Below are 25,934 nucleotides of genomic sequence, written 5' to 3'. Positions count from 1 at the left end.
CAGCATTCAAAAGACATTTAGCCAGGTACATGGATCAGGAAGGTTTAGTGCGGCAAATACAGGCAAATGGAACTAAGGTAGATGGGATGCCTTTCATCTTTGATGGCACGGGCAAGTTGGGTCGAAAGGCCTGTTTCCACGCTGTATGACTCTATGAGTACGTTTTGGTTTCTACATCATGCAGTTAAACGGATGTTACTGGAAATTATGTGGATGATGCATATTGCTTATCTTTGCTCTATTTTTGCAGGCTATATTCTCCAGCAGTTTGTGACTTCTTCCAGACTTTCCTTTCTCCCTGAGCAGCCTTTACCAGTTCCTGCTTCTCATTGCTGAACCTGTAATTTACAGCCTGTGGGACACTCTTCTAACCACACTCTGTTCCTCCTGGTATATATATATGTCTATATATACATTAATGAAGTATTGACGTTTTATTGCTTCCACTGATTTTCTTTTCTAATGACAGCATTTAATAAACTACTGTGATCAACAGCCATGTAATTATCAAAGCAAAAAAAAACTGCCGATGCAAGGCAATCAGAAGGGTGGGAACAGTAAGAAACATCTCTTGTGAGAGAAACAAGAGTTAAAACATTGGTTTAAAGACCCTTCACCAGAATTTGAACGTTAGAGATTTACTAAAGGCTTTTAAATAGATTTACAGGCTGGGAGGATGGGATGGTGATACAATGAAAAGGAGATGAGCGAATAAGTTTATTGGTCAAGTATTCACATACAAGGAATTTGCCTTGGTGCTCCGCCCGCAAGTGACAACATGACAGATAGCAACAGTTAGGAATGACACATAAAACATTAAACATTTAGTGTGGGACGCTCAATGGCAAAAACCAAAGGGGGCTTGAGTGGCAACAGTAGAAGTACCTCCAGACCATCCGTCTGGGGAAATTTAGGGCAGAAATCTGAAGTTATGAATTTGATGCTGAGGATGGAAGGTTGTAAAGAGCAGGCCAGGAAGTTGAGATGTGAGTGCATGGAGCTTCAATCCAACAACAAACAAGATTGAAATCAGTGTAAGTGCAATATTGAATAGCACAGTAGCAATGCTGACAACAGCATTCATTGCTCCCTGTGTGAGCACAGTATTGATTTGATAATTTACGAACCTTTGTCCTTGTCCAAGACCCAGAAGAAATCTTGCAATCTCCATGAAGTATCTTTAGTGTGTGACCTGGTGCATGTTGTGCAATCTGTGATTCTTGAGATGTTAATCCTACCTCAGCACTGTAACACCATGGACCACCTCTTGCACTACCAAGGACTTGTTTTCTTGTTGTGTTTTGTACTATTGTCTTTTTCTCTTCACAGTCTTGTATAATTTGTGTTATGTGTTGTCTGAATCTATGTTCCCGGAATGTTGCTGCTGCAAGCAAGGTTTTTTATTGTGCCTGTACCTCACCATACTTGTGCATGTGATAATAAACTTGACTTGACTTCTGTGTCGGAACGAACTGTAGATGCTGGTTTACACCGAGATAGACACAAAAAGCTGGAGTAACTCAGCGGGTCAGGGATCATCTCTGGAGAAAAGGAATGGGTGACGTTTGCCCTTTGAAAGGTTTATTAAATTTGTTGCTGCCTCGATACATGTTGATTCTTGAGACGACTCATGTCATTGTAGTCGTTGGCAGTGGTTAGAATCTAGTTTGGCAAGATTATTTCTTTCTTTTTTTTAATAATATTTTTATTAGAAGTAAACGCATATTATGGTAAAAACATTTCATGTATATCAGTCGTACATTATTAATATTATCAGTTGTGGATTGATTCTGCTTCTAGTTTTTTTTATAGATAGGGAGTAAGAGAAAGAAAAAAAAACACAAACGGCATGATAAAAAAAGAATGGAATAATTTACTAATAATACATCATTGGAGATAGGTTCATAAATTATAAAGTATAACTTTTCATCTATTCCTGAGTTCAAGCTTCAGTTAGGTTCCCGTGCTGAACAAATCTACCCCTTCAAATAGTCAATGAAATAGTCAAGATTATTTCTCTCCATAAACTGTAGCAAGACGTGTTAATAATTATATGCTGAATTTGTTATTTTGGGATTGTGGTTTTTAATCTAATCCTCTTCGTTCAAAGCAAAATTAAAATAATTAAAAGCACTGTTGATCTGCATAATCTTGTATTTTCTGGACCAAACAACCACTGTTTTTAATTACTGTGGATAAAATTCACAAATTTATTGAACGTCAGGCCGCAACGAGATTTTGAATGCATTGAGTAATATAACCTTTATTTTAATTATTATTTGGTCAAAATGTGTGAATGCAAGGTCCCTTTTAATTGTGTGAAGATGATTAAAAAAAGTTATGTTGACAGGATGAGAAAGGTTACTTTGGCCAGAATACCATTCACATGGACCAACGCGTTCTGTGAATGCCCACTTACATCCAACAACCTATCTCTTGGACGTAAAAACAAAATAAAAATGCTGGTAGAATGGAGGCAAAAGAACTGCAGATGCTGGGTTACCAAAAAAGACAAAAATGCTGGAGTAACTCAGTGGGTTAGGCAGCATCCCTGGAGAACAAAACAAAGATAGGTGACGTTTCATGCTGAGATTCTTTTTCAGACTGATGGGGGGGGTGGGGGGGGGGGAGAAAGCTGAGAGGGATGAGAGGCAGAATAAACTCTGGCAGGTGGGGCAGTTGAGCCAAGTGGGCACAGGAGAGGAAGATTTTTGACAGGAAGATGATTGGATTAAGGCCAGATATTAAAAAAAGGTGTGAGATAAAAGGATTGATGAGATGCAAATTGGGAAGCCAGAGGATGGAATGTAGGATGAGGGAAGAAATAGACTTAATTGTATCCAGTCAAATCATTCACAGCACCAGAGACCCGAGTTCGATCCTAACTACGGGTGCAGTCTGTATGGAGGTTGTACGTTCCCTCTGTGACCGCATGGGTTTTCTCCGGCTGCTCTGGTTTCTTCCCACGCGCCAAAGACGTACAGGATTATAGGTTAATTGGCTTCAGTAAGAATTGTATATTGTCCCTAGTGTGTAGGATAATGCTATTGTATGGGTTGAATGCTGGTTGGCGCAGACTCGATGGGCCGAAAGGTCTGTTTCTGCGCTGTATCTAAAATAAACAAAACAATAGATTATCATCCAGTGAGGTTCTTGTGTCTGACAGAAATGTGGATGCTCTCACCCTGGTCATTCTCTTTTCTCTACTCTTCCGTTGGCAGAAGAAACAAAAGCTTGAAAGCACATACCACCGGTTGGTCCCTCTCGATCTTCCAACCTAACATTATTACGGACCTTGCACTTTTTTCCTGCACTTTCTCTGTAACTATAACACTATTATGCTGCAACACTATATTCTGCATTCTGATATTTTTTTCTCTGCGCTACCTGCTGTACTTGAGTGTGGTTTGATTGTATTTGTGTATGGTATGATTTGAATGGATAGCATGCAAAGAAAGTTTTTCACTGTATGTTAGTACATGTACAATAATAAACCAATACCAATACATACACCAAACCCCATCATATATAGCCAGTAAGAGGTTGTAGGTCAGACCAAGGACCAGTCAACATAAGGAGCAGTCTGTTGAAAACTTGGCATGAGCTGATTGATTTGATGGGAGTTGGGCTATATGTCAGCTTACTCCATAAGATAGCTCATAAAAGATTAAAAGACACAAAATGTTTTCCTAATCCAAGCAGGATGTTTCTGCCGGAAATCGTGGAAGTGGCGGATGGTGTTCGGCATACGTTCTGTGCTTTGTTTGAACGTCACTTATAGTGGGGCAGCCTTAAAGGGCCAACTCCTGGTCCTAATTCATATTTTGTAATAGTTTATGTTACTTACGGCAGTAGGATTATTAGGGTTCAATTACCCAATAATACCACCTCGCCTTAGTAAAATCATTCACACTCAAGGAAGACAGTCAGAATCTTTCACCTCGGGTGGAAATGTCACAGACTGGAGGGCATAGCTTTAAGGCGAGCGGGTTTAGAGGAGATATGCGGGGCAAATTTTGTTTTTACAAAAGCTGTGGTGCGTGCTGGAACGTGCTCCAGGAGTGGTGGTGGAAGTAGATACGGTAGTGGTGTGTAAGAGTTGCTTAGATAAGCACATGGATTTGGAAGGAATGGAGGGATATGAATCATGTGGGGTGACACGGTGGCGCAGCAGTAGTTGCAACCATACAACGCCAGAGACCTGGGTCTGATCCTGACTACAGGTGCTGACTGTACGGAGTTTGTATGTCTTCCACCTGACTGGGTTTTCCTCGGGTGCTCCAGTTTCCACCCACACTCCAAAGATGTACAGGTTTGTAGGTTAATTGGCTTCTGTAAAAATTGTAAATCGTCCGCAGTGTGTACGACAGTGTTGGGTGATCGCTGGTCAGCATGGGCTCAGTGGGTCGAAGGACCTCTTTCTGCGATGTATCTAATGTGCAGGCAAATTAGATTAATTTATCTTGGCATTATGTTCGGCACAGACATCTTGAACTGACGGGTCTGTTCCTGTGCTGTACATTTCAAAGTTTATGTTCTTTTATTTTATGGGGGAAAAATGTGATTGGAATAATAACCCAGAACACAATCTGCTGGATGCAAAACAAGTATAGGGAATGGGTTGATGCATTGCATAGAAGAAGAGAAGGCACATTATTGATCATAAATATTTCTTCATGTAGAATGGTCATACAATTCCATGACAGTCCAATTTGAAAGGTTTGGACAGTGGGAATTGTTGAGGTCGGCTTTGGTCTGTGTTGCACTTTGAAAGGAGATTATTCCCCTCACCCAACAAAGTGGTGCTTGGGTTCACACTGTTGTGCCAGCCAGAAGCTCTGTGTAACCGGAGTGCTTTTATCTGCAGGTGATGGTAGAATTGGGACAATTCGAAACAAAGGCAATAAAAGGCGAGGAACCACACAGTGACCGAGTGGCAGATTGGAGTCAGTTGAAAGAAACAAAACATTTACGGAACACTGTGAAGAAATATTCCGACGTGGGAATTGACTGCCCCATTATTCTCTGGTGGTCTCCACTGACTGGAGAATTAGGCCGACTAGGCCAGTGTGGAGCAGATACTTGTTTCTTCACTGTTAACAGGACCTATCGCGATCATCACAAGACACGAGCCTTCCTGTTTTACGGTAAGTTTTCTTTAAATTCATGGTCTGCTGCTGTCAACTGATGAGTATTAAGTAAACCATCACAAAGACTATTGGGGATGGTAGGAACAGACTGGAAAGAGCATAACATTGGCTGTAATTGTTAGCTGTCTGCTATGTAGAAGCTAATGGAGTGAGGAATCAGACAGCATGCAACCACTTTCTCAACACCTATTTTCTCTTTAAAGTCAAATTTCAGTGTCCTTATGATATAGGAAGTGGGAGCAGGAGGTCATTTGCCCCCTTGAGCCTGCTCGTCATACAAGATCATGGGTGATCTACCTCTAATGCCTTTTTACTGTTCCACCCACAATTCTTTGATCCCTTTGATCGCAGAAACATTCCTTGAAACCCAATATCCAATTCCGTAATTACAGATAACCATACTTTTCAGTTTTTGCCCCAAATGGCTTGTTCTGATGTAAAGTCAAGCATCTTTAACATGAACTCTTTCTTTTCTATACAGATACTACATGATCCGCTGAGTATTTCCAGCATTCTCTTTTATTTCGGATTTCGACCACCTGCTGTGTTCCAGCATGTTTTTTCCCTTCTTTCTCGATACTGTCTTCATCCATCTCTCTCTCTATTTATTCCAACTGATGGGACAATGCCGCAGCGGTAGAGTTGCTGCTTTACAGTGCCAGAGACCCGGGTGCGATCCTGACTATCGGTGCTGTCTGTCTGGAGTTTGTATGTTCACCCTGTGACTGCAGGTTTTCTCCGGGTGCTCCGGTTTCCACCCACATTATAAAAACGTATAATGGGGCTGTCCCACTGTACGAGCTAATTCAAGAGCTCTCCCTAATTCGAACTTGGAGAATTACGGTATTAGCCGCTCGTAGGTACTCGGGGCTCTCGTGGACATTTTTCAACATGTTGAAAAATCTTCACGAGTCTTTGCGAGCTTACCGCGTTCCCCAAGAACCTGCCATTAGCGTTATGACCCGCTAAGAGACGTCCCGACGTACCCGCTACGTTCATTCTACATGCTTACCACGAGTTTGATTTTTTTAATAAACTCGGGAGAGTTCTTGAATTAGCTCGTACAGTGGGACAGCCCCTTTAGTTTGTAGGTTAATTTGGTTTGGTAAAGATTGTAAATTGTCTCTAGTTTGTCGGATAGTGCTAGTGTATGGGGATCATGGGTCGATGTGGATTTGGTCGGCCGAACGATCTGTTTCCACGCTGAAGCTAAAGTCTAAAACGGGCAGATCAGCTATAATTTACAAAACATTAGTTTTCCTTTCTTAGATTTGCCTGGACAATCTTGGTCTCCACACAGTCACAGACATTCCTTTTGTTTTCTCCACCCTCCTCATCCTTCAAATGCAAAACACTGTGGTGGCACTGTCTAAGCTGCTGCCTCACAGCTCCAGAGACACAGCTTCGATCCTGACCTCAGGTGCAGTTTGTGTGGAGTTCACACGATCTCCCCATGACCTCTGGATGCTCCTGTTTCCTTCCACTTTCTAAAGACGTGCGAGTTTGCAGGGTGTATAATTATCCCCAAAGTGTTCAAAGTGGATGATGAAGTGGAATAACATACGATTAGTGTGAACGGTAATTGATAGTTGGCATGGACTGGGTGGGCCGAAGGGCCTGTTTCCAGGCTCCATCTCTGAACTAAATTAAACTAAACTAAAACCCCGTTTTCTCAATTTTCCAGTTGTGATGCAGGGAAGGGACATCAACCCCTAAATGTTAACCTGATTAAACCCCAGTACTTTCTGTTTTTATTTCTGATTTCTAGAATGCTACAGTTTTGTTTTTGGTTTGCAGGATATAAGAAATGACTGAAAAGAGAGGGAGAGCAAGGGTTTGCTCAGTCCACTTAGGCTTTTGTGATCACCCTGTTGCTAAACATTTTATCTCCCCCTCCCATTCCCACACTGACCTTTCTGTCCTGGGCCTCCTCCATTGTCAGAGTGAGGCCAAATGCAAATTGGAGGAACAGCACCTCATATTTCGCCTGGGCAGCATACAACCCAACGTTATGAATATTGATTTCTCCAACTTCAAGTAATCGTTGCTTCCCCTCTCTCTCCATCCCTCCCCATCCTAGTTTTCTAACTAGTTTCTCTGTCCTCCGGATTAGTTTTACTGTTTGTATGCTTTGTTGTCACCTTCCCCTCAGCCAACAATGAACCATTCTACATTTCCTTGAGCAGCGTCTGCTTTGATTTGTCGTTTTCACACCTTATCCTTCCATATCTCGTTTCCCTCTTCTCTGACTGTCAGTCTGAGGAACGTTCTTGAAACATCTCCCCGTTGCTTCTCTCCAGAGATACTATCTGTCCCGCTGAGTTACTCCAGCATTAGTTACTCCAGAGTTACTATTAGTTACTCCAGAGTTACTCCAGCATGTCTAACCTCTGTGTGTCAGTATGTTCTGTGCGCACGTAATTCCAAATGTATCACCAAGATCACCAAGGCAAATACTTCATCCTTGTGTTAAGCAGCTCAGAATTTGTTTGGAATGATGAAATTTATTATTGTACAGCTGTGGGTATAACAGTTTCCTGCACCCATTATATTTTAATACATCATCTTAAAGTAAACAATGCTTGCTGTAAAGATTTAAAGCTTGCAGAAATGTTCTCTTCATCATAACTTCTTTCATTCACGCCAAAATGTAGCTGGATAAATGGTACAAAAAGAGCTTTGTCATCGTTATTTGTTGAATTATGCATGACTGCACACAAAAGCGCCCAAAAATTAGGTTAGCTACCTCTCCAAGATGTTGCATCAAGTCTGGGCTTGTCTTCACTGCAATGATAAATCCTTTGGTATGTATAGTTCCTTTTCCGAAACGTACCCAGATGACATGAAAGAAAAACAGTTTCAGGCTGGTTGACTTTTGGCTTTGTTGGTTGGTGGTCACCCTTCAGCAGAGAGAGGGAGTTGTCGACTGTGAAGTGGCAGATTATTGGCTACTACAGACTGTGCCAGCTGTAATCAAGCCAAGTGTTTGCATTTTGTTGGAGTCTTAGTTAAGACTGCATTAAACTTAAATTTCCCAGTAGCATCTGATTAAATATTCCATTGTTTGTAATTGCCTTTATTATGCGTTTTCAATCTACGAACTGCACTGCAAGTTTTACCAAATTGAATTCCTTTCCTTACAATGGAATGACATTCAAACTAATGGTTAATTATGGGGAAACAAAGCGGAATTCCCGATGGATGCTGCAGCTTGAGTGATACCAAGCTTCTCTTGAAGTTTTTTTTGGCCTGTTGTCATGTGCCCACTGGGAATGTGACATTCAAGCAAAAAGGATTTTGCAAGCGGAGGACAATAACTACAGAGAGCTCTTCAATGTAGCAGCGATTTATTGCAGATGACACTGCTACATCTTTGCACTTCACACTTTGGCTGTCGTTCTATTTCAAGCTCTTTTTTTAATAAGTGGATGGTGTCTCCCAAGAATTGACCTCGACAAATAAGTAATCAAAAAGTAAGCAATATGTATCTTGCATTTGTCTATTAGACATGGGAAATAAAATAAATGGTGGTAACTGTCTTAACAGCAAATCAAATTGGGATCAATCTAGAAAAGCAGTCTTGAATTTAGATTTTGTGAAATGTATGTAGCTAATGATAGCATAGATTGGGTAGACAGAATATTTTTATCTCCAGGGTAGAAAATTCAAATGGCTTTAAGAAGAGAGGGGCAAAGTTCAACGAAGATGTGCGAGGAAAATTTTTTACCCAGAGGTGGTGAGTGCCTTGAATTTGCTGCTGGGAGTAGCAATGTTACAAAATTTTGAGATTAAAAAAATCAAGTCTGCAATTTATCCCATTAGATAAAGCATAAAAAGAATGTTAATTTGACACCTAATTCACTTTCATATCTTCAGTATTAAAAAAAGTTATGGCCATTTTCATACTCGGAAATTAGCATCTTGTCAGTCACACGGCCAGTGACAGAACTGCAGTGCCGCTGAAGGTAAGTTTTGTAACATGCATAGAAACATAGAAACATAGAAATTAGGTGCAGGAGTAGGCCATTCGGCCCTTCGAGTCTGCACCGCCATTCAATATGATCATGGCTGATCATCCAACTCAGTATCCCGTACCTGCCTTCTCTCCATACCCCCTGATCCCCTTAGCCACAAGGGCCACATCTAACTCCCTCTTAAATATAGCCAATGAACTGGCCTCAACTACCCTCTGTGGCAGAGAGTTCCAGAGATTCACCACTCTCTGTGTGAAAAAAGTTCTTCTCATCTCGGTTTTTAAGGATTTCCCCCTTATCCTTAAGCTGTGACCCCTTGTCCTGGACTTCCCTAACATCGGGAACAATCTTCCTGCATCTAGCCTGTCCAACCCCTTAAGAATTTTGTAAGTTTCTATAAGATCCCCTCTCAATCTCCTAAACTCTAGAGAGTATAAACCAAGTCTATCCAGTCTTTCTTCATAAGACAGTCCTGACATCCCAGGAATCAGTCTGGTGAACCGTCTCTGCACTCCCTCTATGGCAATAATGTCCTTCCTCAGATTTGGAGACCAAAACTGTACGCAATACTCCAGGTGTGGTCTCACCAATACCCTGTACAACTGCAGTAGAACCTCCCTGCTCCTATACTCAAATCCTTTTGCAATGAAAGCTAACATACCATTCGCTTTCTTTACTGCCTGCTGCACCTGCATGCCTACCTTCAATGACTGGTGTACCATGATACCCAGGTCTCGCTGCATCTCCCCCTTTCCCAATCGGCCACCATTTAGATAATGGTCTGCTTTCCCGTTTTTACCACCAAAATGGATAACCTCACATTTATCCACATTATACTGCATCTGCCAAACATTTGCCCACTCACCCAGCCTATCCAAGTCACCTTGCAGTCTCCTAGCATCCTCCTCACAGCTAACACTGCCCCCCAGCTTAGTGTCATCCGCAAACTTGGAGATATTGCCTTCAATTCCCTCATCCAGATCATTAATATATATTGTAAATAGCTGGGGTCCCAGCACTGAGCCTTGCGGTACCCCACTAGACACTGCCTGCCATTGTGAAAAGGACCCGTTTACTCCTACTCTTTGCTTCCTGTTTGCCAGCCAGTTCTCTATCCACATCAATACTGAATCCCCAATGCCGTGTGCTTTAAGTTTGTATACTAATCTCTTATGTGGGATCTTGTCGAAAGCCTTCTGGAAGTCCAGATACACCACATCCACTGGTTCTCCCCTATCCACGCTACTAGTTACATCCTCGAAAAATTCTATAAGATTCGTCAGACATAATTTTACCTTTCGTAAATCCATGCTGACTTTGTCCAATGATTTCACCACTTTCCAAATGTGCTGCTATCCCATCTTTAATAACTGACTCTAGCAGTTTCCCCACTACCGATGATAGACTAACTGGTCTGTAATTCCCCATTTTCTCTCTCCCTCCCTTCTTAAAAAGTGGGGTTACGTTTGCTACCCGCCAATCTTCAAGAACTACTCCAGAATCTAAAGAGTTTTGAAAGATTATTACTAATGCATCCACTATTTCTGGAGCTACTTCCTTAAGTACTCTGGGATGCAGCCTATCTGGCCCTGGGGATTTATCGGCCTTTAATCCATTCAATTTATCCAACACTACATCCCGGCTAACCTGGATTTCACTCAATTCCTCCAACTCCTTTGACCCGCGGTCCCCTGCTATTTCCGGCAAATTATTTATGTCTTCCTTAGTGAAGACGGAACCAAAGTAGTTATTCAATTGGTCCGCCATATCCTTGTTCCCCATGATCAACTCACTTGTTTCTGACTGCAAGGGACCTACATTTGTTTTAACTAATCTCTTTCTACCTACCGGGGAGTGGTGACATTTCAGAGACTTTTGGATCGGCATATAGATCATGCATGGAATGAAAGGATATGGATTATGTGCAGGCAGATAAGTGATGGTCTTGGCATCATGCCCGTTGCTGTTATAGTGGGCTGAGGGGTCTATTCTTGTGCTGGACTGTTCTATGTTACATACTCTAATGAACTTCTGCAACTTTGGATAAAACATTATCTGGTCCACACTTTTGCAGTACAATTGAAATCAATGAAGTGCACTTTGGTGTCCTGACCAGTGTTCCTTCCTCCGCCAGTATTGCATAAATGATTAGAGTTATCTTGTTACTATTTGAAGTAGGGACCTTGCTGTTTGCAAGTCTGCGCCCTGCAAAACAAATGTGGTTAAACCTGTATCATAGATTGAAAAATACTTTGAGACATCCTCAAGTCATTTCCTCTGCTATTAGATTCAAGGAGGCCACAACGTTTAATAGTGGCAGCTAGGTACTTTTTCCCCACTGAGTTCATTTGTAGAATTGAATTCTCCTGAATTGGATCCATGGTCAGGACATGACTAGCATTACCACAAGTTGCCAGCGGGAGGAGAGCTAAAAACTCACTGGAATTTGGAAGTATGAGATGGGATCTAATAGAAACATATAAAATTATTAAGGGATTGGACACTCTAGATGCAGAAAACATGTTCCCGATGTTCGGGGAGTCCAGAACCAGAGGCCACAGTTTAAGAATAAGGGGTAGGCTATTTAGAACTGAGATGAGGAAAAACGTTATCACACAGAGAATTGTGAATCTGTGGAATTCTCTGCCTCAGAAGGCAGTGGAGGCCAATTCACTGCATGCATTCAAAAGAGAGTCAGATAGAGCTCTTAGGGCTAGCGGAATCAAGGGTATTGGAGAGAAGGCAGGAACGGGGTTCTGATTGTGGATGATCAGCCATGATCACATTGAATGGCGGTGCTGGTATCTATGTATAATTCAATGGGTTGCTCTGCAGACCAGCGATAATACAATTGAGTGGCAAAGTGGCCTTGAAGGTCCTATTGACTAGCGCCTATTTTGAATTGTGGTGCTAGTAGGTTGTTGTGGTGTCTGTAGATTCTATATAGTTACAATTGTAAAGGCAAATTACAGCAGAAGCGTTTAGTTTAGAGATACAACTTGGAAATAGGTTCTTCGGCCCACCAAGTCAGTGCCGACCAATGATAATTTGTACACTACACCTGTGCACTAGTTCTATCCTACACACTAGGGATCATTTACAGAAGCTAATGAACCTACAAACCTGCACAACTTTGGAATGTAGGAGGAAACCAGAGCACCCGGAGAAAACCCACGCTGTCACAGGGAAAATGTACAAACCCCGTACGGACTACACCCATAGTCAGGATCAAACCCGGGTCTCTGGCTCTATAAGGCAGCAACTCTACCCCTGTACCACTGTGCCAGCACTATCACTAGAGCTATCACTAGAACATCCTGTGTTGAAGTCCCTGGCTGGCAGCAAACGGCAGTATCTATTGCAGCAATGTATCAGGTCATATTGTATGTACACTCGGTTCTTAAAATATATTTTGACTCATTTGGAGCATTGTGTGCAGTTTTGATCATATTATTACAAGAAGAAAGTGGAGATTTTGAAAGTGCAGAGGAGGTTTGCCAGAATGATTCCTGGATTAGTGGGTATTAACTAGGAGATAGACATTGGACAGACTTGGATTGTTTTCTCTAGAACGATAAAAGTATGTAAAATTATGAGAGGCAAGGATAGGGTAGACAGTCCGAATCTTTCTCCCAGGATGGAAAAAATCTAATGATAGAGGGCATAGCTATAAGATGGGAGGGGCAAAGCTTAAAGGAGAAGTACAGTGTTTAAGAAGGAACTGCAGATGCTGGAAAATCGAAGGTAGGCAAAAATGCCGGAGAAACTCAGCGGGTGAGGCAGCATCTATGGAGCGAAGGAAATAGGCAATGTTTCAGGTCGAGACCGTTCTTCAGACTGGAGAAGGGTCTCTCGACCCGAAACATTGCCTATTTTCATCGCTCCATACGTACTGCCTCACCCGCTGAGTTTCTCCTGCATTTTTGTCTACCAAGGAGAAGTACAGGGTAAGTTTTTAACATGGAGGGTGGTGAGTGCCTGGAATGAGCTGCCAAGGTGGTGGGTGAATTAGTGGCATTTAAAAGATACTGAAAGATATATGGATCTGCAGGGAATGCAGGAAAATGGGTTACATGCAGGGAAATAAATGGTAATCTTGGCATCATATTCGATGCAGTCATTGTGGGCTAAAGGGCCTGTTCTTGTGCTGCACTGTTCTGTGTTGTGTTCTGTATTGCTCTAATGGAATGATAGAAACATAGAAATTAGGTGCCGGAGTAGGCCATTCGGCCCTTCGAGCCTGCACCGCCATTTAATATGATCATGGCTGATCATCCAACTCAGTATCCCGTACCTGCCTTTTCTCCATACCCTCTGATCCCCTTGGCCATAAGGGCCACATCTAACTCCCTCTTAAATATAGCCAATGAACTGGCCTCAACTACCCGCTGTGGCAGAGAGTTCCAGAGATTCACCACTCTCTGTGTGAAAAAAGTTCTCCTCATCTCGGTTTTAAAGGATTTCCCCCTTATCCTTAAGCTGTGACCCCTTGTCCTGGACTTCCCCAACATCGGAAACAATCTTCCTGCATCTAGCCTGTCCAACCCCTTAAGAATTTTGTAAGTTTCTATAAGATCCCCTCTCAATCTCCTAAACTCTAGAGAGTATAAACCAAGTCTATCCAGTCTTTCTTCATAAGACAGTCCTGACATCCCAGGAATCAGTCTGGTGAACCTTCTCTGCACTCCCTCTATGGCAATAATGTCCTTCCTCAGATTTGGAGACCAAAACTGCACGCAATACTCCAGGTGTGGTCTCACCAAGACCCTATACAACTGCAGTAGAACCTCCCTGCTCCTATACTCAAATCCTCTTGCTATGAAAGCCAACATGCCATTCGCTTTCTTTACTGCCTGCTGCACCTGCATGCCTACCTTCAATGACTGGTGTACCATGACACCCAGGTCTCGCTGCATCTCCCCCTTTCCCAATCGGCCACCGTTTAGATAATAATCTGCTTTCCCGTTTTTGCCACCAAAATGGATAACCTCACATTTATCCACATTAAACTGCATCTGCCAAACATTTGCCCACTCACCCAGCCTATCCAAGTCACCTTGCAGTCTCCTAGCATCCTCCTCACACCTAACACTGCCCCCCAGCTTAGTGTCATCCGCAAACTTGGAGATATTGCCTTCAATTCCCTCATCCAGATCATTAATATATATTGTAAATAGCTGGGGTCCCAGTACTGAGCCTTGCGGTACCCCACTAGTCACTGCCTGCCATTGTGAAAAGGACCCGTTTACTCCTACTCTTTGCTTCCTGTTTGCCAGCCAGTTCTCTATCCACATCAATACTGAACCCCCAATGCCATGTGCTTTAAGTTTGTATACTAATCTCTTATGTGGGACCTTGTCGAAAGCCTTCTGCAAGTCCAGATACACCACATCCACTGGTTCCCCCCTATCCACGCTACTAGTTACATCCTCGAAAAATTCTATAAGATTCGTCAGACATGATTTACCTTTCGTAAATCCATGCTGACTTTGTCCAATGATTTCACCACTTTCTAAATGTGCTGCTATCCCATCTTTAATAACGGACTCTAGCAGTTTCCCCACTACCGATGTTAGGCTAACTGGTCTGTAATTCCCCGTTTTCTCTCTCCCTCCCTTCTTAAAAAGTGGGGTTACGTTTGCTACCCGCCAATCCTCTGGAACTACTCCAGAATCTAAGGAGTTTTGAAAGATTATTACTAATGCATCCACTATTTCTGGAGCTACTTCCTTAAGTACTCTGGGATGCAGCCTATCTGGCCCTGGGGATTTATCGGCCTTTAATCCATTCAATTTACCCAACACCACTTCCCGACTAACCTGGATTTCACTCAATTCCTCCAACTGGTCCGCCATATCCTGGTTCCCCATGATCAACACCTGTTTCTGACTGCAAGGGACCTACATTTGTTTTAACTAATCTCTTTCTTTTCACATATCTATAAAAACTTTTGCAGTCAGATTTTATGTTCACTGCCAGTTTTCTTTCATAATCCATTTTTCCTTTTCTAATTAAGCCCTTCGTCCTCCTCTGCTGGTCTCTGAATTTCTCCCAGTCCTCCGGTATGCTGCTTTTTCTGGCTAGTTTGTACGCATCATCCTTTGCTTTGATACTATCCCTGATTTCCCTTGTTATCCATGGATGCACTACCTTCCCTGATTTATTCTTTTGCCAAACTGGGATGAACAATTTTTGTAGTTCATCCATGCAGTCTTTAAATGCCTTCCATTGCATATCCACCGTCAACCCTTTTAGAATTAATTGCCAGTCAATCTTGGCCAATTCACGTCTCATACCCTCAAAGTTACCTTTCTTTAAGTTCAAAACCATTGTTTCTGAATTAACAATGTCACTCTCCATCCTAATGAAGAACTCAACCATATTATGGTCACTCTTGCCCAAGGGGCCACGCACAACAAGACTACTAACTAACCCTTCCTCATTACTCAATACCCAGTCTAAAATAGCCATCTCTCTCGTTGGTTCCTCTACATGTTGGTTTAGATAACTATCCCGTATACATTCCAAGAAATCCTCTTCCTCAGCACCCCTGCCAGTTTGATTCACCCAATCTATATGTAGATTGAAGTCACCCATTATAACTGCTTTGCCTTTGTCGCAAGCATTTCTAATTTCCTGTTTGATGCCATCCCCAACTTCACTACTACTGTTAGGTGGCCTGTACACAACACCCACCAGCGTTTTCTGCCCCTTATTGTTTCGCAGCTCTACCCATACCGATTCCACATCCTCCAAACTAATGTCCTTCCTTTCCATTGCGTTAATCTCCTCTCTAACCAGCAACACTACCCCACCTCCTTTTCCTTTCTCTCTATCCCTCCTGAATATTGAATATCCCGGGATGTTCAGCTCCCAGCCTTGGTCACCCTGGAGCCATGTCTCCGTGATCCCAACTATATCATAATCATTAATGGCTATCTGCACGTTCAACTCATCCACCTTATTACGAATACTCCTTGCATTGAGACACAAAGCCTTCAGGCTTGTTTTTACAACGCTCTTACCCCTTATACAATTATGTTGAAAAGTGGCCCTTTTTGATTTTTGCCCTGGTTTTGTCTGCCTGCCACTTTTACTTTTCACCTTGCTACCTATTGCTTCTACCTTCATTTTACACCCCCCTGCCCCTCTTCTCTTGTACCCATCCCCCTGCCACATTAGTTTAAATCCTCCCCGACAGCAGTAGCAAACACCCCCCCAAGGACATTGGTTCCATTCCAGTCCAGGTGCAGACCGTCCTGTTTGTACTGGTCCCACCTCCCCCAGAACTGGTTCCAATGCCCTAAAAATTTGAATCCCTCCCCCTTGCACCATTTTTCAAGCCACGTATTCATCTGCAATATCCTCCTATTTCTGCTCTGACTGGCCCGTGGTACTGGTAGTAATCCAGAGATTATTACCTTTGAGGTCCTACTTTTAAGCTTATCTCCTAGCTCCCTAAATTCATCCTTTAGGACCTCATCCCTTTTTTTACCTATATCGTTGGTGCCAATATGCACCATGACAACTGGCTGTTCACCCTCCCCCTCCAGAATGTTCTGCAGCCGTTCAGTGACATCCCTGACCCTTGCACCAGGGAGGCAACATACCATCCTGGAGTCTCTTTTGCGGCCGCAGAAACGCCTATCTATTCCCCTGACAATTGAATCCCCTATTACTATTGCCCTTCCACTCTTTTTCCCCCCCTCATGTGCCGCAGAGCCACCCATGGTGCCATGAACTTGGCTGCTGCTGCATTCCCCTGATGAGCAATCTCCCTCAACAGTTTCCAAAATGGTATATCTGTTTAGGAGGGAGATGACTGCAGGGGACTCCTGCACTCCCTGCCTACTGCTTTGCTGACTATTGGCCACCCGTTCCCCTTCCGTCCTCTTACCTTTTACCTGCGGTGTGACCAACTCACTGTACGTGCTGTCCACGACTTTCTCAGCGTCGTGGATGCTCCAGTATGAATCCAACCGCAGCTCCAATCGTTCAATGCGGTCTGCCAGGAGCTGCAGCTGTACACACTTCCTGCAAACATAGTCACCAGGGACACCGACCATATCCCTGATCTCCCACATGTTGCAGGCTGAGCAAACCACGGGGCCAATCTCCACTGACATATCCTACTCCCAATTTAACTATATTAAATATTAAAAAACACAAAACTTTATCTGTTAAACTTTACTAATAAATACTGTACCCTTAACTCCCAGAATCCTTACCTCCCAGAATCCTTAGCCTAAAGGCAAAAATGTAAAAATGTAAACCAATCAGAGGCTTCCCCCAGACTCCTTCTCTGGAACGTTGGCGATTTGGTCGCAGGTTCCAGCGCAGGTACTCCTCCCCCTCTCACCAACGGCTCCCTGGGCCTCTGTGGAAACAAGCCCCGCGGTGTATTTTATACTTACAGCGCAGGTACTCCTCCCCTCTCTCGGCAACGGCTCCCTGGGCCTGATAAATGGCAACAGTCAACCGTCTATGGTACATCTGTGGGAACCTGTCTCCAAGCAGAGCCAAACCCTCATTGACTGCAACACAAACATAAATCTGCATTTAAATAGTAACGAGGTGTGCCAAAATATCAGTAAAGGTTGATGCCATGAAGAGCAGATGATTTTGGAAGGGTAAGACGACGCAATGCTGTAAAGTCAATGAAAATAATTCTGAAATCGGGACTTTGGGCAACATGGTTGGAGAGCACAAGGATGATGGTTAAATAGAACCTGAGGTAAATTAAAGCACTGGCCTCTCTTTTAAGTTTACAGTCAAAGATTGAGGCACACAAAGTGCTTGGAATAAATGTCATCAGGAGTTGTTGCCTGACCCGCTAAGATACTCCAGCACTTAGTGTTTATACAACTTCAGTCAACAGCGTGTGGTTTGTAGACTTTTATTAGATGTGGCTGTGGAGGGGCTGTGGAGGGGCTCTTATTGTATCGAGAGACATTTGGTGGTGTGTTCTTTAGTGGGATTATCGGCGAGGATTTTGCCAAGACTCTTGGAGTGATACTTCGGGACATTTGTTCCGTGTGGATTCTGTGCCAAAGCACAGTACATTCCAGTACGACAGAGTTCTGGATCTTGTTACACCAAGTATCAGATATAAAAGTCAAAGGATATGCTGCAGGAATTGATTAGTTTCCTGGCTCACGGAAGCTTTTCCACTATCTCCAGGGCATGAGTCAGAAATGTGGTTGTCGTCGCCGATCAACTGGACTCTGACAACTTGCATTTGTTTTCAAGACACACTTTATTTGCTTGTGTACAAGGAGATCAGCACAGTCCCAGTTACCGTACCACTGTAAAATTCTGCCAGGAAGTGTCAATTTTTGTACAGATTTTGATCAAAAAGCATCTTGTGAACACTCTGTGCACTAACACTATCCTACACACTAGGGACAATTTACAATTTATGGAAACCAATTAACCTACAAACCTGCACGTCTTTGGAGTGTGGGAGGAAATCCACGCGATCACGGGGAGAAGGTACAAACTCTGCACAGACAGCACCCTTAGGCAGGATCAAACCCGGGTCTCTGGCGCTGTAAGGCTACAACTCTACCACTGCGCCACCGTGCTGCCATTTGGTATGGATCTTCCCACCGGGGCTCAAAGCAATTTTTCCATCGGCAGGATTTCACAAATACCCAATAACCTGGCCAGTATTTATGACACTCCCTGGTCGACACTGCCTTCTGAGCTTCAATTACCTGTTGCTGGAAACTTTTTAAGAGTCCGTGTTAATGCTGCACAATACTGCAACATATTATCATTCATGGTATGGATGCCAATCTGTAAGAGAGAGGGCAGGAGTGGCTGGTAAGTGCATGGCATGTCCCAATACTACCTTGTGTGGAGAGAAGCCCGTTATGCGGTTCAGTGAGCAGCGCATTGTCATGTGGGTCAGTGGAAACACCTCTGGCTACTTTAGTCCAGTCTCCTCGTGCAATCTGGCCAACCTGCCGCTTGATCGCTCCATTCAATTGAGGTTGATACAGACAAGTGGAAGTGATGTTTGTACTGCAAGGCTTTCATTAATTCCAGTACCACCTTGCCTGTAAAATTGTGGGCCGTTGTTGCTTGATATCTTCTCTGGGATTCCAAACCTAGAATTCTTCCTTAGCAGGCTCAGGAAGTTTGACATGTCCCCAACAACCCTCACCAACTCCTACAGAGGCACTGACAGAAATCATTTTAACAGGATGCGTCACAGCTTGGTTTGGGAACAGCTCCATCCAAGACCACAAGAAATTGCAGAGAATTATGGACGCTGCCCAGACCATCACACAAACCAAATAATCTCCCATTTACTTAATTTACACTTCACTCTACCTTGGCAAGGCCACCAGCATAATGAAGGACCAGTCTCACCCCGGACACTATCTCTTCTTCCCTCACCAATCTGGCGAGAGGTACAGAAGTGTGAAAACGCACATGTCCAGATTCAGGGACAGTTTCTTCCCAGCTGCCATCAGGCAATTAAACCATCTTATCAACAACTAGAGAGCGGTCCTGAGCTACCATTTACCTCATTGGAGCCCCTTGGACTATCTTTAATCAGATTTGACTGGATTTTATCTTGCACTAAACGTTAATCCCTCTATCGTGCATCTGTATACTGTGGATGGCTCGATTGTAATCGTGTGTATTCTTTCCATTGACTGGTTAGCACGCAACAAAAGTTTTTCATTGTACCTTAGTGCTCATGACAATAAATTAAAATAAACTATAAGATTTGCAACAGTTACAGCATCATGTCTGCGCGTTGGATAGGCTTCATCCATTGGGAAGGTCATGAGGAATAGGAGTAGAATTAGGCCATTCAGCCCATTAAGTCTACTCCACCATTCAATCATGGCTGGTCTATTGCTCCCTCCTAACTCTCCCCATATCTTCTGACACCCATACTAATCACTGCCTTAGAAATATCCACTGACTTGGCCTCCACAGCTCTCTGTGGCAAAGAATTCCACAGATTCACCACCCTTTGACTAAAGAACAGAGGGTGAAAAGCAACACACAGTAACAAGTGTGTAATTATAACCCTTGCATTTTGTGTAAAGTATTTTGGAGATGCTCAAAGGGCCCCCAGGATGAGGGCCTGGTGGTGGTGGAGGACACCAGAGGTATCTTTCCTGGGTTGTGTTTTTGGCCGATTCAGCAACTTGCCACCATTTGTCCCCACGATGTTCGTAAATTGTGGACATATCCGGTAGCTTGAATACTATTCATCCCTCCTTTGGCAGCATGTGTACAGCAATGGCACACATGTGCCAACCAGGGTTGGTATTGCTTAGCACCTTACAGGAGACCCAAAGACCATTAGGTAACTTTAAACAGTTGGCATCATTCCACCATTGGTGCTCAGATACATCGGCAGCAGCTTGCATATTTATTGATCCATCATAGACCACCCTAGTGAATTAGAATTCTGCAGACACGGAGGATTACTGTCCCGTTGATTTAACTGGCAGCTGCACGAACTGCTGTATCAGCTCGTGCATCTGAATGGCTTTTAAAAGATTACGGATCATTAACTTGGACTGAGTCCGAAGGGGTTATTCATGGTGTAGGGGATGGTCCAGTTTACGTCATCATTGTAAACATTAGCTTTAACATTAATTAAACATTGTAAACGGTGGCATAGCGATAGAACTACTGCCTTACAGAGCCAGAGACCCGGGTTCGATCTTGCTTGTCTTTACGGAGTTTGTACATTCTCCCTGTGACCTGTGTGGGTTTTATTTGGTAACTCTAGTTTCCTCGCACGCTCCACAGACATACAGGTTTATAGGCTAATTGGCTTGGTATATTTGTAAATTGTCCCTAGTGTGTGTAGGATCGTGTTGGTATGCGGGGATCACTGGTCGGCGCGGACTCGGTGGGCCGAAGGGCCTGTTTCCGTGCTATATCTCTGAACTAAACTAAATTAGGATAGTGTTCCTATAAGTGTTTGAAATATATTTATGCGACAAACTTGTTCTAACCCTGTGTCTACATTGGCCAAAATTAAAACACACATTTCTTGCTTGCCCCCTTCCCAATGATCTGCCTAGTGTTTAGATTAGTTTAGTTTAGAGATACAGCGTGGAAACAGGTCCCCGCATACTAATACTATCCTACACACAGCGATCACCTGTATAATAATCCTAGTTTATACACTAGGGACAATTTTGCACAGAAGCCAATTAACCTACAAACCTGAAGGTACACAAAAATGCCGGAGAAACTCAGCGGGTGCAGCAGCATCTATGGAGCGAAGGAAATAGGCAATGTTTCGGGCCAAAACCCTTCTTCAGACTGATGGGGGGTGGAGGGAGGCGGGGAGAGTTCCAGCATCTGCAGTTCCTTCTTAAACAACCTACAAACCTGTATGTATTTGGGATGTGGGAGGAAACTCGAGCACCCGGAGAAAACACACTTGAGAACTGGGAGAATGTACAAACGTCATATAAGTAGCACCCGCAGTCAGGGTCCCTTGCGCTGTTATAACTACATTGCTGCACCACTTTGCTTTCCTATTATACTCAGTAGTGTTTGCACCTGTCTTCACATGAACCCTTGTCACTCATGTGGACCCCTGAAGTGCTATCCCTTCCGTTGTGTGAGGGCTGTCCTCACAGGCTCAGCACCTCAATATCCAGCAGTGGATGGAGCCTAGACTGTGGGCCTCCCCCACAGTGCCTTCATTGTATCCCTCAACACATACTGTGCAGTCTGGAATGGGCTGGGCAGAAACATTCCCTGACAGACATCTCACTGTGCTGGAAGAACACCAAGACTTCAGGAAAACCAAAGAGCATCCTTCACTGAATCGATAGTCTTCCAGCAGCATTTGATGGCGAGAAACGTTCCCTTGTGCGGAGAGCCAATAGTGGGGACCAGTAGGAGCAGAACAAGTTTTGCAATTAATTTTCGCTAATTGAACTCCATTTTCTTGTAAAGAATTCTTTGCAATTGTGTTAGAATGAGTGGTCTGATTTACAGCTCGTCTTATTTTCTGCCTGACTTGAATGAAAGGTAATCTGTGTAATTAATCATGTGGAGTATAGTTTCTTTGGGCTGTGTTGCTGAGTAAAAGGTGGAATTTGCATTGTCTGTTGAAGCCTTTCACAGGCTCAGGAACCCCTTGAACACTTTACAGGCAACAGATACTTTGAGTACAGTCACAACCATAGTGCAGGCAAAGCGGCAGCCATTTTGTGCGCAGCAAGATCCCACAAGCAACATGAGCAGATTATTTAAGTGATAGTAAATACTGGCCAATACCGAGGAGAAAACTGGTCTTTGAATAATGGTAGGAAATATCCTGCGTTCAGCTGAGTGGACATAAAGGTCAGGCTTTTATGAAGATTTATGTGGCCATTTTTAACGTTAGATTAATACTTCAATTTTTACTTCCCCACGTGTTATCCCTTTCCCTTTACACGGGTCGACTTGACCATAACTCTGAGCTGCTGATTAGGAGGTAAAACTGCAATGACTGAACAATTGCTTTGCCCTGTAGAGGGAGCTTCATATCCACTTAAGCAAGCTGATTGTAATGCAACTAATTCTACTCTGTGGCAGAATGGTGCGGTTTCACTTTCTGCATTTTAGACAGGTGGGCGGAGGAGGGAATCTTCTTGACTCTAACGTGTGCCTGTCTCGTTGGCTATAGATATGTTTCACAATGCCAAGTTTAATGAGCCATGCTCAATGAATAATTGCATTTCATCTACCTAACAGTATGAGATGGGAAAGAAAAACTTTTCTTCCCTTGCCAATACTATTTTTCATCTTGTTTGTCGAATCCACTGAATAACGCTACAGAGGATTGGTTTATAATGTTAAGGCCTGGACCATTCCCTAATCAATAGCCCCATCCTTCTTCCTGGTATCTGTACAAGGTTGAACAAGTGTTACTGTAAATTGACCCATGTGCAGCTGAATAAGTTACAGGGACATAAATAGGTATAGTGATATTTCACTGGGAGCTAGTACAGACTCAATGGGCCTAGTGTCACAAGAATGAAATCATAGAGTCATACAGCACGCCAACAGGCCCTTTGGCCCAACTCGTCCGTGCTGACCAAGTTGCCTACCTGAGCTAGAACCATTTGCCCACTTCTTTCATATAGAATTGTAAATATACACATGAACAACAATTTGGGTTCCCAATGAATTTATTCCCTGTCACGTCCGGTGGCCTGTGATGAAATCCACCTTCCTGGAGGGAAGAATAGAATTTGAACAGCAAATGCAGGAGGAGTAGGTTTGGCACGTCAATAATTCTGAAGCAGGTTCACTCAGGTCCAATTTAGTCATTGTGGAATACAATGACAGCCCCCCCCCAATCCATCCCAAAATGTATTTGTCCTCAAGGAAAAGTACAAGGAATATGTTTTAGAAGGATAAGAGGGGACCTTGTTGAAACTTACCGAATAGTGAAAGGCCTGGATAGAGTGGATGGGGAGAGGATGTGGGAATCTAGGACCAGAGGGCACAGCCTCAGAATAAAAGGGCTTAACTTTAGAAGGGAGATGTGGAGGAATTGTTTTAGTCAGTGGGTGGTGAATCTATTGAATTCATTGCCACAGATGGCTGTGGAGGGCAAGTCATTGTGTATTGTTAAAGCGTAAATTGACAGGTTCTTGATTAGTAAGGGTGTCAAAGGGTATGGAGAGAAGGCAGGAGAGGGGTTGAGAGAGAAAGATAGATCAGCCATGGTTGAATGGTGCAATAAACTTGATGGGCTGAACAGTCTAATGCTGCTCCTATGACTTATGAACATGACTACCTCCCCCAATTGGGAAGAGAAAGTTGTCCTATTAAAAGAGGTTAGATAGTTTGGGTCTTATTCTTTGGAGTTGAGAAGAATGAGGAGAGACCTTATTCAAATATATAAGATCCTAAGGGCTTTGCAAGGTAGAGGTTGAGAGGTTGCCACAAGATTGAGAGTCATAAATTAAGGGCTGTCCCACTTTCACGACCTAATTCACGACCTCTGCTGAGTTTGCCCTTGACTCATACTCGCAGCGTGGTCGTCACGATGTCGTAGGTAGGTCGTAGGTAGGCTGTGATGCTAGTCGTAGGTACTCATGGCATCAAGTAGGTTGGGGCGTTTTTTCTAGCATGATGAAAAATGTCCAATAGTAAAAAAGGTTGTGCATTAGGTTGTGAAAGTGGGACAGGCCCTTAAGGGAACATCACTGGGGCCAGATATTTAAAAATGTGCAGAAACTTAACCCACAATTCTTTTTCCTACACATTTTTTTGGTAATGCATAGGAAGGAACTGCAGATGCTGGTTTATACCGTAGATAGATTAAAAAAATGCAGGAGTAACTCAGTGGGTCAGGCAGCATCTCTGGAATTAAAAAAAAAGTTACATTTGGGTCGGAATCCTTCATCAGACAAGTCTTATTAGACTTATCCCAGAGGATGGCAATTCTCCGGAATTCTATTCCCCTGAGTGGTTGGGGGCTTGGATCATTATACATATTGAAGGTAGGGAGAGATAAATATTTGAAAGCTAAGGAATTGAGGGTGATGAGGAAACTGACAGAGAAGAGGAAGAATTCTTTCTATCTCTTCTGTTTATTTTCTTCATGATTTTAAACATCTCCACTGGATCCCCTCACCACCTCCTCTCTTCTAAAGCAAACTCTATATCCATAATTAAAATCCTTCATTCCTGGACTACTTTTGGTTTGAGGCCAATGTAGATCAGCCATGGCACACTCATGCTCCTATTCTTTTTTTGTTCCTGTGTTTGAATCCTTCACAGTACAACTTAGCTGTGGGTGCATCCAAAATGGAGATCCAAAGAGGGGTAGTCAGAAATTCAATTAATAGAAGCTTGTTTGCCTTGCAGTGTTGCCTACAGTACCTGGTGTTGAATGCAGGAGTTCTATTTAGGTGAGGAGCACTTATGATTGGAATAGGTGGTGGACGGGGCCAGGGCGAGAGGGGGATTCTCCTCAATAACATGGCAAGAAGCATTTCACTACACCTAGGTGTATGTGACTAATAAAATAACCTTTGAACCTTTGAATAACAGAGGATGACAGAGGGAATGCTCTAGATAGGAAAGTTGGAGATTTTTGTTTCACTTTAGATTAGTTTATAGATACAGCGCGAAGACAGGTAATTCGGCCTACCGAGTCTGCACCGACCAGCGATACCCGCACATTAACGCTACCCTACACATACTAGGGATAATTTCACATTTATACTAAGTCAATTAACCTACAAACCTATACGTCTTTGGAGTGTGGGAGGAAACCGAAGATCTCGGAGAAAACCCACGCAGGGCACGGGGAGAACGTACAGTACAAACTCCGTATGGAGCACCCATAGTCGGGATCGAACCCGGGTCTCTGGCCCTGTAAGGCTGTAGCTCTACCGCTGCACCACCGTGCCACTCTTTAGCTCTTCAGTAACTAGAAAGGCAGCAGGTCAGTGAATGCTTTCCTCCAAGGCCTGATTCTGTTGTATCCTGTAGCATATGAAACCCAAGGTGGTGGATAGTATAGAATTGGCTGTATGTGCTTTACACACCCAAAGAATGGTACTCCATGTCATAGACATAAAATGCTAGCAGGTCAGGCAGCATCGCTGGAGAAAAGGATAGGTGACATTTTGGGTCAGAACCCTTCATCAGACTGGGAAGAAGCTATTCTTGAACCTCGTGGTCACGGTTTTCAAAGTCCAATACCTTCTTCCCAATGGTAGGAGTGAAATGAGAGAGAGGCAAGGCTGATCATTTCATAAATTTGTGAATTATAGGAGCAGAATTAGGCCATTCGGCCCATCATGTCGAC

The 25,934-nt window shown here is 43.4% G+C and overlaps 1 protein-coding gene across 1 annotated transcript in view; it reads left to right on the top strand.

Annotated features, from left to right (window-relative positions):
- The window catches only part of fut10 (fucosyltransferase 10), a 49,808-nt gene that overhangs the window by 6,345 nt on the left and 17,529 nt on the right, over positions 1 to 25,934 (top strand). Inside the window, exon 2 of the mRNA XM_055642209.1 lies at positions 4,868 to 5,147. Within this exon, the coding sequence (XP_055498184.1) occupies positions 4,868 to 5,147 (280 nt within the window). The remainder of the gene's footprint in view (positions 1 to 4,867; positions 5,148 to 25,934) is intronic.

The sequence above is a fragment of the Leucoraja erinacea genome, chromosome 1 (genome assembly GCF_028641065.1).
Source record: "Leucoraja erinacea ecotype New England chromosome 1, Leri_hhj_1, whole genome shotgun sequence".
Classification (NCBI taxonomy): domain Eukaryota; kingdom Metazoa; phylum Chordata; class Chondrichthyes; order Rajiformes; family Rajidae; genus Leucoraja; species Leucoraja erinaceus.
This window is presented reverse-complemented; position numbering and strand designations above follow the sequence as displayed.